Here is an 18,114-nt window from a genome sequence, read left to right on the forward strand (position 1 = left end):
CTAACTTTTCATTACAAATCCTTTGATGGAGGCTAAGCATGGACAAGTAGACAAGTAAACAAGTAAAAATACTTCAGACGAAAGGGGTAGTCTTGAAGCTGCTCTCTACCTATCCTTATCCTCTTTACTTGCAATACAATATACAAAATACAACTGCAAGTGAATTCAATGTATAAATATATGTTAACATTTTCTGCTATTTTGTGTTGTATAAGCAGATTATTTTTTTTGAATCCGCAAAAAAATATATTTTCTTTCATTTCTCCCATTTCCTCTAACCCGTATTTATCATCCAAAAGGGACGGAAGTGTAAAGCTCATAACAAATAAATTTTCACAAAGATCTTTGAAAACTCTTCGAAGCCGAGAGGATGGTTCATTAAGTTCGTCTTAGCGTGCACCTCTATCACATACGATAACCCAGTCAGTTACTCAGTCAGTCAGCGCAATCAGTATATAAAGATATATTTAACTCATTTGTTATTACTGGGAGTCGGAAGTCGAGAGTCGGAAGTGTTATACATATATCGGAAACACAAATTGTAAGAACGACACTCGCACCAATAGGCGCGCAGTTCTTTTAAGGGTTTTCCATTTTACTTTAACTTTCTACTGATTTTAGGCTTGGCTTGGCTTGCAGGCTTCAGAACTTCGCTCCAGGCTGCAGACAGATACAAATGCGGTTTACTAATTCCAATGTTGTCACTTTGAAATTTGTGACGGTGTCAACGATAACTTGAAATGCACATGCCTTGTATTGCATGTCCAATGTCCTGGGCCTTTGCTTGTTTGTGTATGTATATGCACTTATATATATATATATATGTATGAAAATGTGTATGATTTTGTATTTATTTAAAATCCACTTTGACTCATAGTTGGCAAACGCCCACTCACGGCGTGACAAACATGCAGCAACATGTGTAAATAAAATAAACTTAATTTAAACTGTTTGCATAATTAATTAATGCCAAAATGGCAGCTGCACACTTATTGCACATGTGTGTGTGTGTTTGTTTTAGTGCGGGTGTGCGTTTGTTGTACGCCTGGGGGCGTGGCTTACGCACAATTACAGAGCGCTCACACACAGGCATAAAGTAAGCCGACGGATAGCTAGATAGACAAACAATTGCAACAGTTGTACGGTACGAAGGACTTTTCAAAGGATTTAGTCCTTGTCATGCAGGGGTGTGTGTGTGTTTGTGTGCGTGCAGCTTAACCAGCATGTTGCTTTCAAATTTAGCATGCATCGTACATGTATATGTAAGTATATAGCAGGCCAATAGACAGACATACGAGCAGATGAGTGCTCATAGAGCTGCATATTATTTTTTGCTGCATACTTCGAGGCGCTGACCTCTTACATACAAACATCTTATATAGTACTTACAAATATGTATACTTATATAATTTATTCAGCTTCATGTTAAAGTTTCAATTGTGTAAGTATACTTGAAATCATTGTTGATGCAAATTTAGCAAACTAAATAAGCAAACTGCAAGTTTGGCTTTTTCTTCATGGTTTTCCCTCTAGATTAATCTGGCATTCAAATCTGAACACCGATTTTTTAGTCGAAATTCATGTCCAAATCTTACTTACCACCCCCATAACTCGGTCAAATCTCATCCGATTTCCACGAAGTTTGGCTTTTTCTTCATGGTTTTCCCTCTAGATTAATCTGGCATTCAAATCTCGACACCGATTTTTTAGTCGAAATTCATGTCCAAATCTTACCCCAAGATTCGTATATAGACATGGGCCAAAATTACCACCCCCATATCTCGGTCAAATTTTATCCGATTTTCACGAAGTTTGGATTTTTCTTCATGGTTTTCCCTCTAGATTAATCTGGCATTCAAATCTCGACACCAATTTTTTAGTCGAAATTCATGTCCAAATCTTACCCCAAGATTCGTATATAGATATGGGTCAAAAATTACCACCCCCATAACTCGGTCAAATCTCATCCGATTTCCACGAAGTTTGGCTTTTTCTTCATGGTTTTCCCTCTAGATTAATCTGGCATTCAAATCTCGACACCGATTTTTTAGTCGAAATTCCTGTCCAAATCTTACCCCAAGATTCGTATATAGACATGGGTCAAAATTGACCACCCCCATAACTCGGTCAAATCTCATCCGATTTCCACGAAGTTTGGCTTTTTCTTCATGGTTTTCCCTCTAGATTAATCTGGCATTCAAATCTCGACACCGATTTTTTAGTCGAAATTCATGTCCAAATCTTACCCCAAGATTCGTATATAGACATGGGTCAAAAATTACCACCCCCATAACGCGGTCAAATCTCATCCGATTTTCACGAAGTTTGGCTTTTTCTTCATGGTTTTCCCTCTAGATTAATCTGGCATTCAAATCACGACACCGATTTTTTAGTCGAAATTCATGTCCAAATCTTACCCCAAGATTCGTATATAGACATGGGTCAAAATTTACTACCCCCATAACTCGGTCAAATCTCATCCGATTTTCACGAAGTTTGGCTTTTTCTTCATGGTTTTCCCTCTAGATTAATCTGGCATTCAAATCTCGACACCGATTTTTTAGTCGAAATTCATGTCCAAATATTGCCCCAAGATTCGTATATAGACATGGGTCAAAATTTACCACCCCCATAACTCGGTCAAATCTCATCCGATTTTCACGAAGTTTGGATTTTTCTTCATGGTTTTCCCTCTAGATTAATCTGGCATTCAAATCTGAACACCGATTTTTTAGTCGAAATTCATGTCCAAATCTTACCCCAAGATTCGTATATAGACATGGGTCAAAAATTACCACCCCCATATCTCGGTCAAATTTCATCCGATTTTCACGAAGTTTGGATTTTTCTTCATGGTTTTTCCCCTAGATTAATCTGGCATTCAAATCTCGACACCGATTTTTTAGTCGAAATTCATGTTCAAATCTTAACCCAAGATTCGTATATAGACATGGGTCAAAATTTAACACCCCCATAACTCGGTCAAATCTCATCCGATTTTCACGAAGTTTGGCTTTTTCTTCATGGTTTTCCCTCTAGATTAATCTGGCATTCAAATCTCGACACCGATTTTTTAGTCGAAATTCATGTCCAAATCTTACCCCAAGATTCGTATATAGACATGGGTCAAAAATTACCACCCCCATATCTCGGTCAAATCTCATCCGATTTTCACGAAGTTTGGATTTTTCTTCATGGTTTTCCCTCTAGATTAATCTGGCATTCAAATCTTAACACCGATTTTTTGGTCGAAATTCATGTCCAAATATTGCCCCAAGATTCGTATATAGACATGGGTCAAAATTTACCACCCCCATAACGCGGTCAAATCTCATCCGATTTTCACGAAGTTTGGCTTTTTCTTCATGGTTTTCCCTCTAGATTAATCTGGCATTCAAATCTCGACACCGATTTTTTAGTCGAAATTCATGTCCAAATCTTACCCTAAGATTCGTATATAGACATGGGTCAAAAATTACCACCCCCATATCTCGGTCAAATCTCATCCGATTTTCACGAAGTTTGGATTTTTCTTCATGGTTTTCCCTCTAGATTAATCTGGCATTCAAATCTTAACACCGATTTTTTGGTCGAAATTCATGTCCAAATATTGCCCCAAGATTCGTATATAGACATGGGTCAAAATTTAACACCCCCATAACTCGGTCAAATCTCATCCGATTTCCACGAAGTTTGGCTTTTTCTTCATGGTTTTCCCTCTAGATTAATCTGGCATTCAAATCTCGACACCGATTTTTTAGTCGAAATTCATGTCCAAATCTTACCCCAAGATTCGTATATAGACATGGGTCAAAAATTACCACCCCCATATCTCGGTCAAATTTTATCCGATTTTCACGAAGTTTGGATTTTTCTTCATGGTTTTCCCTCTAGATTAATCTGGCATTCAAATCTCGACACCGATTTTTTAGTCGAAATTCATGTCCAAATCTTACCCCAAGATTCGTATATAGATATGGGTCAAAAATTACCACCCCCATAACTCGGTCAAATCTCATCCGATTTCCACGAAGTTTGGCTTTTTCTTCATGGTTTTCCCTCTAGATTAATCTGGCATTCAAATCTCGACACCGATTTTTTAGTCGAAATTCATGTCCAAATCTTACCCCAAGATTCGTATATAGACATGGGTCAAAAATTACCACCCCCATATCTCGGTCAAATTTTATCCGATTTTCACGAAGTTTGGATTTTTCTTCATTCCCTTTTCCCTCTAGATTAATCTGGCATTCAAATCTCGACACCGATTTTTTAGTCGAAATTCATGTTCAAATCTTAACCCAAGATTCGTATATAGACATGGGTCAAAATTTAACACCCCCATAACTCGGTCAAATCTCATCCGATTTCCACGAAGTTTGGCTTTTTCTTCATGGTTTTCCCTCTAGATTAATCTGGCATTCAAATCTCGACACCGATTTTTTAGTCGAAATTCATGTCCAAATCTTACCCCAAGATTCGTATATAGACATGGGTCAAAAATTACCACCCCCATATCTCGGTCAAATCTCATCCGATTTTCACGAAGTTTGGATTTTTCTTCATGGTTTTCCCTCTAGATTAATCTGGCATTCAAATCTTAACACCGATTTTTTGGTCGAAATTCATGTCCAAATATTGCCCCAAGATTCGTATATAGACATGGGTCAAAATTTACCACCCCCATAACGCGGTCAAATCTCATCCGATTTTCACGAAGTTTGGCTTTTTCTTCATGGTTTTCCCTCTAGATTAATCTGGCATTCAAATCTCGACACCGATTTTTTAGTCGAAATTCATGTCCAAATCTTACCCCAAGATTCGTATATAGACATGGGTCAAAAATGACCACCCCCATATCTCGGTCAAATCTCATCCGATTTTCACGAAGTTTGGATTTTTCTTCATGGTTTTCCCTCTAGATTAATCTGGCATTCAAATCTTAACACCGATTTTTTGGTCGAAATTCATGTCCAAATATTGCCCCAAGATTCGTATATAGACATGGGTCAAAATTTAACACCCCCATAACTCGGTCAAATCTCATCCGATTTCCACGAAGTTTGGCTTTTTCTTCATGGTTTTCCCTCTAGATTAATCTGGCATTCAAATCTCGACACCGATTTTTTAGTCGAAATTCATGTCCAAATCTTACCCCAAGATTCGTATATAGACATGGGTCAAAAATTACCACCCCCATATCTCGGTCAAATTTTATCCGATTTTCACGAAGTTTGGATTTTTCTTCATGGTTTTCCCTCTAGATTAATCTGGCATTCAAATCTCGACACCGATTTTTTAGTCGAAATTCATGTCCAAATCTTACCCCAAGATTCGTATATAGATATGGGTCAAAAATTACCACCCCCATAACTCGGTCAAATCTCATCCGATTTCCACGAAGTTTGGCTTTTTCTTCATGGTTTTCCCTCTAGATTAATCTGGCATTCAAATCTCGACACCGATTTTTTAGTCGAAATTCATGTCCAAATCTTACCCCAAGATTCGTATATAGACATGGGTCAAAAATTACCACCCCCATATCTCGGTCAAATTTTATCCGATTTTCACGAAGTTTGGATTTTTCTTCATGGTTTTCCCTCTAGATTAATCTGGCATTCAAATCTCGACACCGATTTTTAGTCGAAATTCATGTCCAAATCTTACCCCAAGATTCGTATATAGACATGGGTCAAAAATTACCACCCCCATAACTCGGTCAAATCTCATCCGATTTCCACGAAGTTAGGATTTTTCTTCATGGTTTTCCCTCTAAATTAATCTGGCATTCAAATCTCGACACAGATTTTTTAGTCGAAATTCATGTCCAAATCTTACCCCAAGATTCGTACATAGACATGGGTCAAAATTTACCACCCCCATAACTCGGTCAAATTTTATCCGATTTTCACGAAGTTTGGATTTTTCTTCATGGTTTTCCCTCTAAATTAATCTGGCATTCAAATCTTAACACCGATTTTTTAGTCGAAATTCATGTCCAAATCTTACCCCAAGATTCGTATATAGACATGGGTCAAAAATTACCACCCCCATAACTCGGTCAAATCTCATCCGATTTCCACGAAGTTTGGCTTTTTCTTCATGGTTTTCCCTCTAGATTAATCTGGCATTCAAATCTGAACACCGATTTTTTAGTCGAAATTCATGTCCAAATATTGCCCCAAGATTCGTATATAGACATGGGTCAAAATTTACCACCCCCATAACTCGGTCAAATCTCATCCGATTTTCACAAAGTTTGGCTTTTTCTTCATGGGTTTCTGTCTAGATTAATCTGGCATTCAAATCTCGACACCGATTTTTTGGTCGAAATTCATGTCCAAATCTTACCCCAAGATTCGTATATAGACATGGGTCAAAATTGACCACCCCCATAACTCGGTCAAATTTTATCCGATTTTCACGAAGTTTGGATTTTTCTTCATGGTTTTCCCTCTAGATTAATCTGGCATTCAAATCTCGACACCGATTTTTTAGTCGAAATTCATGTCCAAATCTTACCCCAAGATTCGTATATAGATATGGGTCAAAAATTACCACCCCCATAACTCGGTCAAATCTCATCCGATTTCCACGAAGTTTGGCTTTTTCTTCATGGTTTTCCCTCTAGATTAATCTGGCATTCAAATCTCGACACCGATTTTTTAGTCGAAATTCATGTCCAAATCTTACCCCAAGATTCGTATATAGACATGGGTCAAAAATTACCACCCCCATATCTCGGTCAAATTTTATCCGATTTTCACGAAGTTTGGATTTTTCTTCATGGTTTTCCCTCTAGATTAATCTGGCATTCAAATCTCGACACCGATTTTTAGTCGAAATTCATGTCCAAATCTTACCCCAAGATTCGTATATAGACATGGGTCAAAAATTACCACCCCCATAACTCGGTCAAATCTCATCCGATTTCCACGAAGTTAGGATTTTTCTTCATGGTTTTCCCTCTAAATTAATCTGGCATTCAAATCTCGACACAGATTTTTTAGTCGAAATTCATGTCCAAATCTTACCCCAAGATTCGTACATAGACATGGGTCAAAATTTACCACCCCCATAACTCGGTCAAATTTTATCCGATTTTCACGAAGTTTGGATTTTTCTTCATGGTTTTCCCTCTAAATTAATCTGGCATTCAAATCTTAACACCGATTTTTTAGTCGAAATTCATGTCCAAATCTTACCCCAAGATTCGTATATAGACATGGGTCAAAAATTACCACCCCCATAACTCGGTCAAATCTCATCCGATTTCCACGAAGTTTGGCTTTTTCTTCATGGTTTTCCCTCTAGATTAATCTGGCATTCAAATCTGAACACCGATTTTTTAGTCGAAATTCATGTCCAAATATTGCCCCAAGATTCGTATATAGACATGGGTCAAAATTTACCACCCCCATAACTCGGTCAAATCTCATCCGATTTTCACAAAGTTTGGCTTTTTCTTCATGGGTTTCTGTCTAGATTAATCTGGCATTCAAATCTCGACACCGATTTTTTGGTCGAAATTCATGTCCAAATCTTACCCCAAGATTCGTATATAGACATGGGTCAAAATTGACCACCCCCATAACTCGGTCAAATCTCATCCGATTTCCACGAAGTTTGGCTTTTTCTTCATGGTTTTCCCTCTAGAATAATCTGGCATTCAAATCTCGACAACGATTTTTTGGTCGAAATTCATGTCCAAATATTGCCTCAAGATTCGTATATAGACATGGGTCAAAATTTACCACCCCCATAACTCGGTCAAATCTCATCCGATTTTCACGAAGTTTGGCTTTTTCTTCATGGTTTTCCCTCTAGATTAATCTGGCATTCAAATCTGAACACCGATTTTTAGTCGAAATTCATGTCCAAATCTTACCCCAAGATTCGTATATAGACATGGGTCAAAAATTACCACCCCCATATCTCGGTCAAATTTCATCCGATTTTCACGAAGTTTGGATTTTTCATCATGGTTTTCCCTCTAGATTAATCTGGCATTCAAATCACGACACCGATTTTTTAGTCGAAATTCATGTCCAAATCTTACCCCAAGATTCGTATATAGACATGGGTCAAAATTTACCACCCCCATAACTCGGTCAAATCTCATCCGATTTTCACGAAGTTTGGATTTTTCTTCATGGTTTTCCCTCTAGATTAATCTGGCATTCAAATCTGAACACCGATTTTTTAGTCGAAATTCATGTCCAAATCTTAACCCAAGATTCGTATATAGACATGGGTCAAAATTTACCACCCCCATAACGCGGTCAAATCTCATCCGATTTTCACGAAGTTTGGCTTTTTCTTCATGGTTTTCCCTCTAGATTAATCTGGCATTCAAATCTCGACACCGATTTTTTGGTCGAAATTCATGTCCAAATATTGCCCCAAGATTCGTATATAGACATGGGTCAAAATTTACCACCCCCATAACTCGGTCAAATCTCATCCGATTTCCACGAAGTTAGGATTTTTCTTCATGGTTTTCCCTCTAGATTAATCTGGCATTCAAATCTGAACACCGATTTTTTAGTCGAAATTCATGTCCAAATCTTACCCCAAGATTCGTATATAGACATGGGTCAAAAATTACCACCCCCATAACTCGGTCAAATCTCATCCGATTTTCACGAAGTTTGGCTTTTTCTTCATGGTTTTCCCTCTAGATTAATCTGGCATTCAAATCTCGACACCGATTTTTTAGTCGAAATTCATGTCCAAATCTTACCCCAAGATTCGTATATAGACATGGGTCAAAATTTACCACCCCCATAACTCGGTCAAATCTCATCCGATTTTCACGAAGCTTGGCTTTTTCTTTATGGTTTTCCCTCTAGATTAATCTGGCATTCAAATCTTGACACCGATTTTTTAGTCGAAATTCATGTCCAAATCTTACCCGAAGATTCGTATATAGACATGGGTCAGAAATTACCACCCCCATAACTCGGTCAAATCTCATCCGATTTTCACGAAGTTTGGCTTTTTCTTCATGGTTTTCCCTCTAGATTAATCTGGCATTCAAATCTCGACACCGATTTTTTAGTCGAAATTCATGTCAAAATCTTACTGCAAAGCAACAAGCTCAAAAGCTGCTTAGGTAATGCCGTAACGTTGGGCTTATGTTTTGAGTCATATATACATATTAGCGGGTATATCCCGTGCCCTTGCTCGTGGCACATATAAAATTGTCTCAAAGATTTTGACTTTGAAACCTATCAGACGATAAACAAAAAACTTTTATACAACCGTTTTCCGCCCATTTATCACTGTTGCGGGTGAAATTTAAAAAATCACTCAATGTAGAGCTTTGAAAATAAGCTTGAAGAGAGTCGGCTCAAGCTTAGAGCTTTACAAAAAACAATTTTTGAATCGAGAAAGGTTTGATTCTGCCAAATTCGAAATGATTTTGAGCGCGACACCACCAAATTTTTGACCCCCATTTCCACTAAGGAGGAATGAATTTTTCTAAATGTGCGAAAACCCCCTTAAATGTTTTTGAACAAAGATCTTCGAAAAAGTGTTTCGCGATTTTTCCACACATACGGGTGGAATTTCCTAAAACTCCGTCTAAACTTGCAGCTTTCAGCTTTCTAGCTCTTACGGTATGTGCTGTGCGTTGATCACCAATCAGTTAGTCAGTCAGGTCAGTTGAATATATATAGAGATTTTTTTTTTACTTTCTGAAACATTAAGATTTCTTTGCTAATGTTGTTTTAATTGTTTGGCTGATTGCTGCCAAGCCGCAAATTGTGAAAATTGGATGGGAAAAACTAAAGTCCCGACTAAGCTGCAATTTATGAGAGCTCTAACAGTTTTGCTGATTTTTGGCTTGTGGGAAGGATAGAAAAAGGGCAAACGCCATCCGAAAAACGAAAAGAATGCGTTTTTCTTTTCCCTTTTTTTTCTGATGTTGGCCCAGCTGAGTCTGTCGCCTGCTCACCAAAGCAAATTGAAAGAACCCGAAACTGAATTTATATGCCAAACGCAATTGAATCAAGCAGGCTCAGCAAGAAACAAATTCCAAACATGCATCTGACAGGCACTTTAAGCTTTCAGACATTTGTTTCAGTTAGTTAATGCTTGATATTGAAAAATATATATATCGATTGGTTTTAAGTTAACGAAAAATTTTATTATATTCAAACTAAAAGCACAATCGACGTCTAATAATTTTTAATTATACATAGTTCCTATCAACATAAACAAATAAGATTTAAATTATCCTTCTTGAAATTCAGCATTCCGAACGTTGCATTGGACTCTTTAATTAGGCCTGACATTTTCCAACCAGCTTTTTCGAATATTTTGTGCTTGTTTTGACATTCCGTTTGCAAAATATGCATTTTCAAAAATAAACTCAGCAGTGCTGCTGTTGTCAGGGTACAATTATCAGATGCAGCAACGAACGGCAGACGGAGTTATTGAGGGTGGTGCATTCGGGGTAGGTGGGGGGTGTAGTGCATTGAGAGTTTATTGAACCCAAGAGGCGGCTGCTGTATCCGTTGCCGCTGCCTGGTCGTAATAAAGTTCGAGCGAACTGCGAGTAGGTGCAACGCATACAAGCGCAAGCCCACATAAACTCACAGTCAGGCACATCATGTGGCCGCGATGAATGCTTTCTAGCCGCATTTCAATTTTTAAAACTGCGCGCAAAATATTTTGCGCTCAATGGCAAAGTTTTCTAAAAACGATGCCAGGCGAAATGTTTCACGAGAGCGCACAGATACCACTTCGAATATTTTTATCATTTTTTTTTCACGCAGCGTAAGTGGCATTGTGCGGTTGGGATGAAGTGGCGCATGGCTGCATAAATGCTTTGATGCAGTTGTCCATTTTAAATCTGTTGTCTCAAAAATTGGCCGTTGTGTTTTCAATGAAGGTTTATCTATGATTTGCGGCACTCACATGACAAGTGTGGATGCGAATGGATATACTTTATTAAGGTGACGGCAGTTTCATAGCACTGGTTATTGTATCTCTGTCACACCACAGTTTAACTTCTGCAGCATTCAAATACAATATTTTACCAATACATATATCATCGCATCACATTCGTTAACATTCAAATGTTTTATACACTGAACCAATTAAATATGTGAATGACGTAATTAATAACAGGAAAAAGGAGGCTTCTCTGACCTTTTTAAGTATAGTTAGGGATAACAAAATTTTGATTATTATGTGTGTTTTTGTATATGTATGTATAGAAGAAAACTAGAATTGTTGAAACGGCAGCTCGGCGCTGTGTACAGGGTATTTCATAGACCGGCTACTCCAAATGGAGTACGATTAAAGTTGTACTAATAAAGAAGCAAGGAAAAATAATCAACTCCACACAAATTAGCAGAATTCGTGAAGGTAACACCCTTCAAGAAATGTCCATTTATATTGGGCAGACTCGAATTGCCACTTAAGAGTAGATTTTTTTCAATTATGGAAATAACAACTCCAAAAGTGAAAACAATCTAGAAAATAACATAAGTTGTGTTATAGATAGAAATATTCCGGTGCCTGTGAACCTACAGCAGAATGGGCCGCGCCTAACTCAAAATCTTGCCCAAATTAATAATCCTTCCATTGTTGGGCAAAATGACGAATGTGATACTCGGCTGAAGTTGAGCGATGTCTAAACGTGGCTTGATGGAGCGATGCCGAATACAATGTGGTGCTATCCTCCGGATTAGTTTGTCTATTTGCCTACGTGTGGATGCTCTTATTTGCCAGCTTGTGTTGATTTAATCTTTCATTTCGTCTAAACATTTGTCGGCTTCCTCTATTTGTGTGCTGGTCGCTTATCATAAAATAATTTAGATCCGATAATTTGTGCGTCCGGCCATTCGACCGAAGCGCGAGGCCTTCACTGCAAATTAAACATTATTGTTACGGCTACTGTAATCACGCAAACTTGCACACAAGCAAAATTAGGGCCATAATTCATATGTACAATGTATGCAAATGCATTTCCGCTCTCTATATACACACATACCACATATGCTAACTGAAAGGTTCAAAGAGTCATACACAAAAACCTCTTGGCCAAGCGTTTAGTTTTTGTTAGCGTGTGTAATCGTTTGGAATTTATTTGAGTCCATAAAGGTACTCAAATTATTTTCGTTTGTGACACAGGCACAGAGCACCACAATAAAAACAATTGGAAGCCTCGTTGGCTAAAAATCAAGCTGGCAATCATTTAGGGGAAAGCTCGATATGCTCTTTTATTATTTAATTTTGACCCACAAAAAAGTTCGACGTGGCTGTCTCTGTTGCTGATGCGTACAAAGCGCTGTTGACCTGATGCTACACGTTACAGGCAGGATATTGTTCTTGTTGGCATTATTGAAGTTTTTGTTTCTGTTTGTTGTTGGTGTTGTTGTTGTTGTTGTTTTAAGCTAAGTCGCAAAATCAGTTGCGTAGTAGTTGGGGGAGGCGGATAGTTTATTTTTAATTAAATTCTGTGCTCAACGCGTCTAAAGCTCATAAACTAGCAGCCAGCAAACGCATATTCAGCCGGAGGTGAGGTGATGGAAGGGACCACGGAAAAATGGCACAAATGGCCGAAAACTGCAACTGGCCAAATGTGTTAACATGTTTGTGGTCGCCATAAAAAAAGGGGTTGGAAAACTGGTCGCCAGTATCCACGAGTAGCCAACCCTAGCCCCATGCGGCACGTTTCTGCATCAGTTCGTTAGTGTGAACGATGCGGGAGCGGAGGCGGCGCTCAAAAATTTAATTACTTTCACTTGTGCGAACTGTTTGTCTGCCAGACGTGCCAGCCAGTTGTCCAGACTGGACGGATAAAGCACCAGCTCAGGGCATTTAACTTAAATGTAATGAAATTGTACATGGACTCTGAGCTACGCACGTTTGCTGTCTTACTTTTCTTCAAATCCCTCTCTCACGTCTCTCGTTTTCTAGATTTTTTCTTATATTCCTCCGAGTGCCCGTTGGCCTTTTTCTCACAGAGCTTGTGTGGGCAACAACGATGCCCGCCACCCGCTGAAGCCGGCCTGCCTTCTGTAGGATTTGTGACGCGTTAGGTGCAAAGTTTTCTAGCTAGCTGTGGTTCAGAGTGCACTGGCTTTTTACTGTTCTACCGGCGGTGTTTCCTCCCTTCCGCTTTAGTTAACTTGCTCAAGTGCCAACTACAAATTTTCCTTGGGAAGAGGTCCGTTTTAATTTTAAGCTCTCATCAGCCCACTACTATGGTTTTATTTTTTCATATTCTGGAGCTATTTATCAAAAGTGCGTATTGGGCATACGTTGTTGTTTACGCAACGCAAGTTGCCTTCAATACATTTAAATTCCAGTTAAATATTTTGATAAAAAAAGAGCCATACAAAACCTGAATATAAAGTCAATGACGGATTGATGTGGCAGTATAGCACAAAGTGCAATTGAAATCTTTGACTTCAGTTTACACAAATTTTGTATAAATCTTATCAACATTTACTGAAACTCTACCTTAATAACCCTTTCTCGTAGCTTACAGGGTATGCGTTTTTACGATTGCACGGCTGCACACTGCATGCATCTGAATAAGTGAATTTTGCATCATGTGCTCGGACATGTTAGAAATATTAATGTTAGGTTTTCAAATCATTTGCAAGAACGCTGAATATGTTTAGCCAAGAGGATAATTTGTTTGTGCTCCAATCATTACACAGAGGTTAAAGTTGACCTCATTTATTGGTTATCGTCGTTAAGTCAACTTATCTAAGAAGACTTAATGCTTGCTTATTTGCTTATTCCTTTGCTGCTAGTCTCTGCCTTGCTCTATATATTGGTGTATTTCAATATTAAACTAATGCATTTGACATCTGCTTTCGCAAACAAACATGTCTGTACTTTGGCTATTCCAGCTCAATTGCCTTTCACATCAATCTTTTGGCTTTGCTGCTTGCTAATCGTATTGTATAATGTATTTCATACCTATATCGCGCTTAAATCACAGAAAATATTATCATTGCGCCGAATGTGAATCAATTTTCTATAATAAAACTACTATGTTTTGCTTTGACCTTGGGTAGATTGTTATTATAATTGGTGTTAAATACATTTAAAATAATATTATCATAACCACATTGCATTTTATTATTTTTGAATATATGCAACAGAAATATATGTGTCAGATAGACACATCTTCCTTCAAATTGTGTTCTTCTGTTGGAGATGGAAATGCACGCTTAATAGGGTTTCTGGGAAATTACACCCACAATTTTGAAAAAATCGCGAAAAACATTCTTAGCAACATTTTGAAAGATATATGTTGAGATTCATTTCAGGGGTTTTCACGTTTTACGAAATAGCCATTTCTTCTTGCTATAAATTGGGGTCACAGATTTGGTTGGTGAAGCTTAAGAGATGTTTAACATTTTTCGCAGAATCCAAATAATGATTTACTGAGAGAAGACACCAACATTCACCCCAACTCTACACCAATTCGGGATTCGTATCCAAATACGCGCTGTACCATATCATAGTGAACTGTAAAGTCAGGCAATCTTTAAAGAGTGTAGGACAATACTTAGACTTAGGTCGTGCGTATCTGTTGTGAAAACATGTGTATTTTATGCGCGCTTCTCCGCTAGCGTTGACCTAGTTGTTTGGAAGGTGGCCCGTGGCTTTAAGTTTATTGGATTTGTCGCAGCATTCACAATAATCAGACTTCGACTACGTTTGACAGAAGAGATGCGACTGCACACTGGCCAAATTAGAGAACGAAGAGGTGTCCAAGAGTCAAATACCGTTAACGTAACCTGTGTAAAGGTTAAATTGCATGGATGCTTGCTGCAATAACTGGATACTGAGTGCACTTTGTTCTCAAGGTTCAGTTCTTCGACTTTAATGTTTTGTAGATTTCCCCAATGTATACCTGCTCAAAATATAATGCTCGTTTTAAATCAATAAATACAAACATTTTATTGGAAGAAGTGGAAAGAAGTTTGCATATATATAAAGAGCATAGTGACAGTAATAATGCTAAGTTTGGTCAAGATATCTTGAAAAACAAATAAGTTTAAGAGAGTTAAGAATATATATACTTTATGGGGTCGGAGATGTTTCCTTCTATACGTTACACATTTCGAGACAAAATTATAATACCCTATGCAAGGGAATAATAATTAAAAGAGAAAAGCGAATTTAAATGCTTCAAATCTTTATGTATTTTCCATAGAATTGTTTTAAAGAAAAAGTAATTAAAAAGAAAAAGAAAATTGAAATGTTTTCCACAACAATGTTTTATGCTTTATAAATAAATTTAATGTGAAACTTAAATTTATATCGGAAAACATAATTTTTATTAAAAAAAAAAAAGCTTTTAGAGGACGTTTAATTCTGTAGGAAATAATTTGAAAAGCTTCGACATTACACAATGTACTTATCATATGTACGGAACGTATAATCTGTAGTCATAAATAATTGGCTTTTCTTTATGTCTTTTATGTCATGCGAAAATAACAAACGCACTTAATTAATTTTATGTAACATGTCTGAGTCTGATGTGGCAATAATAATAATTTCATATTTTCCGTATTAACTGTTATCTTTGTGGCTGGATACTGGACCCTGGCGATCGGCTGCTGGCAGCTGGTTGCTGGGTACCGTCTCCTGGCTCCTGTCTCCTGGCTGCTGGCCACATGTGTGTCCACAACTTGCATGCGTCGCGTATTGCTCGCCGGCGGGCCAAAGTAAACAAACTGTCTGACCACAACTACACTGATATACTGATTAAATGGATATACAGTGTCTATCCAACCGCTGGGCAAACACAACAGTCCGTCTGTTATGCTCCTGCCAACCCAGCACCCACGCGCACTCTTTGCATAAATTATAAATTACGAGTGGTACGCCGGGCCAGGTTGAGGAGAGGCACCAGACAAGCTTTACCACATTAAATTTCAATTGAAATAAAAATGTATGCCTTGTCGTTTATAATTAAAACAATATGTTAGTTATGGCACGAGAAACTGGCGGGTGACCTGTATAATTTAAAATGGATTTTCATTAAATGCGAAAAAAATTATTTTTGCAGGCGGCTTTATGGGCGACATTGCGCTGCCCGACGGAGATGAGGGTCCTCTGGTGGCTCACACACCAATCGACGATGAGGAGCCGGTGGAGGAGGAACTGCTGCCGAAAACGACAACCAATCACATGTTGGCGGATGCTCCAGAGCCAGCCAAATACAATGCGACTTTTCAACTGGACCTAGAGAAGCTCAAGCAGGAAGTATACAACGAGGGCTTACAGGTCGAGGAGGAGGGATTGACGGATATCATACGTAAAAAGACCAAACTACCCAGCGTTGGTATCGTAAGCCACACAACAGGACAGCCGCTGACCAAAGCAAGTGGCATTAGCAACAATGATGCCAGCCTGGTAAGTTGTCGCAAAGCCTAAGCGGATTTCCGAGCATGACCCTTTCATCGTGCCTTTAGAGCGCTAACGAGCCGTTAAAGCCCAGCGCGCAGACCCTATCTGATATTGCCAACCCACCCAGTTACAAGAACGAGGTGTTGACACCGCCAGAGTCCCAGGCTATCCAGCGGCGAAGAACTGCATCTAATGCAAGAATGAGTGTCGCACCCGCTTTGCTCCAGCTCAACAAAACACAAACCCTGCATCGCAATGTGGACACGCGGAAAATTCAATCCAACAATAAGGACATTGAGGACGATTCGGGAAACAATTTTGTGGCAGAACGACGTCAACATATTGTGCCCACCTCATTGCCTACGCAGAGATCGACGATGCCCAATGTCTATAGCAATGCTGGTGGCAACGGCATGCACTTAGACGATGATGTTGACTTTTTGCATGCGCATGGGATAGTGCGAAGAAGACACAGACGAGGCCCAAAGCATCGGTGAGTTATCTAGAATCTGGGTTCTTAAACAGTGATGTAAGATTTTGTATAACCCGCAGCAATAACCAATGGACGGACTATATCAGCAAAGTGCAGCGTCTGCGCGAGGAGCTTGATCGTCCCCTCGGCCAGTCAGCGCACCTAAGCCAGCGCCCGCACCACCATAGTCATAAGAAGCAGAAGCATGGTCAGCATCGTCGTCGAGGACGAGGCCGCAGCACTCCGTCACCTCTAAATGTTTTTTCGACGCAGGCGCAAATTGATGAGCAGCAGCGGACTGATAATATGAATAGCCTGCAGATTCCCAAGGCTGATACTCGAGTGCCGGATACGGAGTAAGTTTACAGTTGCCCCGTCCATGGTTCCAACCGCAAGCACCACATCCGTTTCCGTTACCATTTCCTGGCTGCTGTAAATTACTGGCCATTCAATTCAGATGCTTGGCCATAAACTTTACCCAAACAACAGCCATTTTATGAACATTGGCGCAAAAACACACCTACAAGCACACACGTACACACCCGCACATACACCGACACCCGCACCCGCAGTGCCGATGCACATTCAAAATAAAAGTGGATACCGTAAAAAGTTATGAATTTTAATAGAATTTCGCCGGCCAAAAGTTTCAGCCAAAAACAGCAAGAAACATTTTTGGATGACTGTCGGCAATTAAAATTACGCATACGCCATGTTCAACTTTTATTTGACTCGCCCACAACTGTTGCACAAGGACTTTAATATGACCCGAACTCAGAGTCTCCTTTCTCCTATTTTCGTCCACAGTACCCCAAGGCAGCATCATCGCGTGGCGCGTGCCGTAACCGCAAAAAAGGAGCGCATCTGGGATTATGGTGTCATTCCCTACGAGATCGACGGTAACTTCAGCGGACTGCACAAAGCCCTATTTAAACAAGCCATGCGCCACTGGGAAAACTCCACGTGCATCAAGTTTGTTGAGCGCGATGCGGAAATTCATCCAAACTATATTGTATTCACCATACGAAATTGCGGGTGAGTAAATCATTAACCGTTAAGTTAACCTTTGATGCCAACCTCCACACTGTAAATACGCAAAATAAAGTTTATGTATTCTCGATTAGGGCGGCGAGCCTAGTCTATCCTCTTAATGCATCAGAATCGGCTAGATAGGGTATATAAGAAGGTTATTTTTTATCACGATACCTATTCGGTTCTTAATCAGTAGCTACAATAAAGTTCACATATAT

At 39.0% G+C, this 18,114-nt stretch overlaps 1 protein-coding gene across 1 annotated transcript in view; it reads left to right on the plus strand.

Moving 5' to 3' along the window:
- LOC115761927 (dorsal-ventral patterning protein tolloid) overlaps positions 1-18,114 on the plus strand; it is a 34,678-nt gene that overhangs the window by 12,142 nt on the left and 4,422 nt on the right. Inside the window, exons 3-6 of the mRNA XM_030703958.1 lie at positions 16,052-16,398; positions 16,458-16,885; positions 16,945-17,220; positions 17,672-17,899. Of these exons, the coding sequence (XP_030559818.1) occupies positions 16,052-16,398; positions 16,458-16,885; positions 16,945-17,220; positions 17,672-17,899 (1,279 nt within the window). The remainder of the gene's footprint in view (positions 1-16,051; positions 16,399-16,457; positions 16,886-16,944; positions 17,221-17,671; positions 17,900-18,114) is intronic.

This window comes from Drosophila novamexicana, unplaced genomic scaffold (assembly GCF_003285875.2).
Source record: "Drosophila novamexicana strain 15010-1031.04,08,12 unplaced genomic scaffold, DnovRS2.1 tig00000512-arrow-arrow-pilon, whole genome shotgun sequence".
Lineage (NCBI taxonomy): Eukaryota > Metazoa > Arthropoda > Insecta > Diptera > Drosophilidae > Drosophila > Drosophila novamexicana.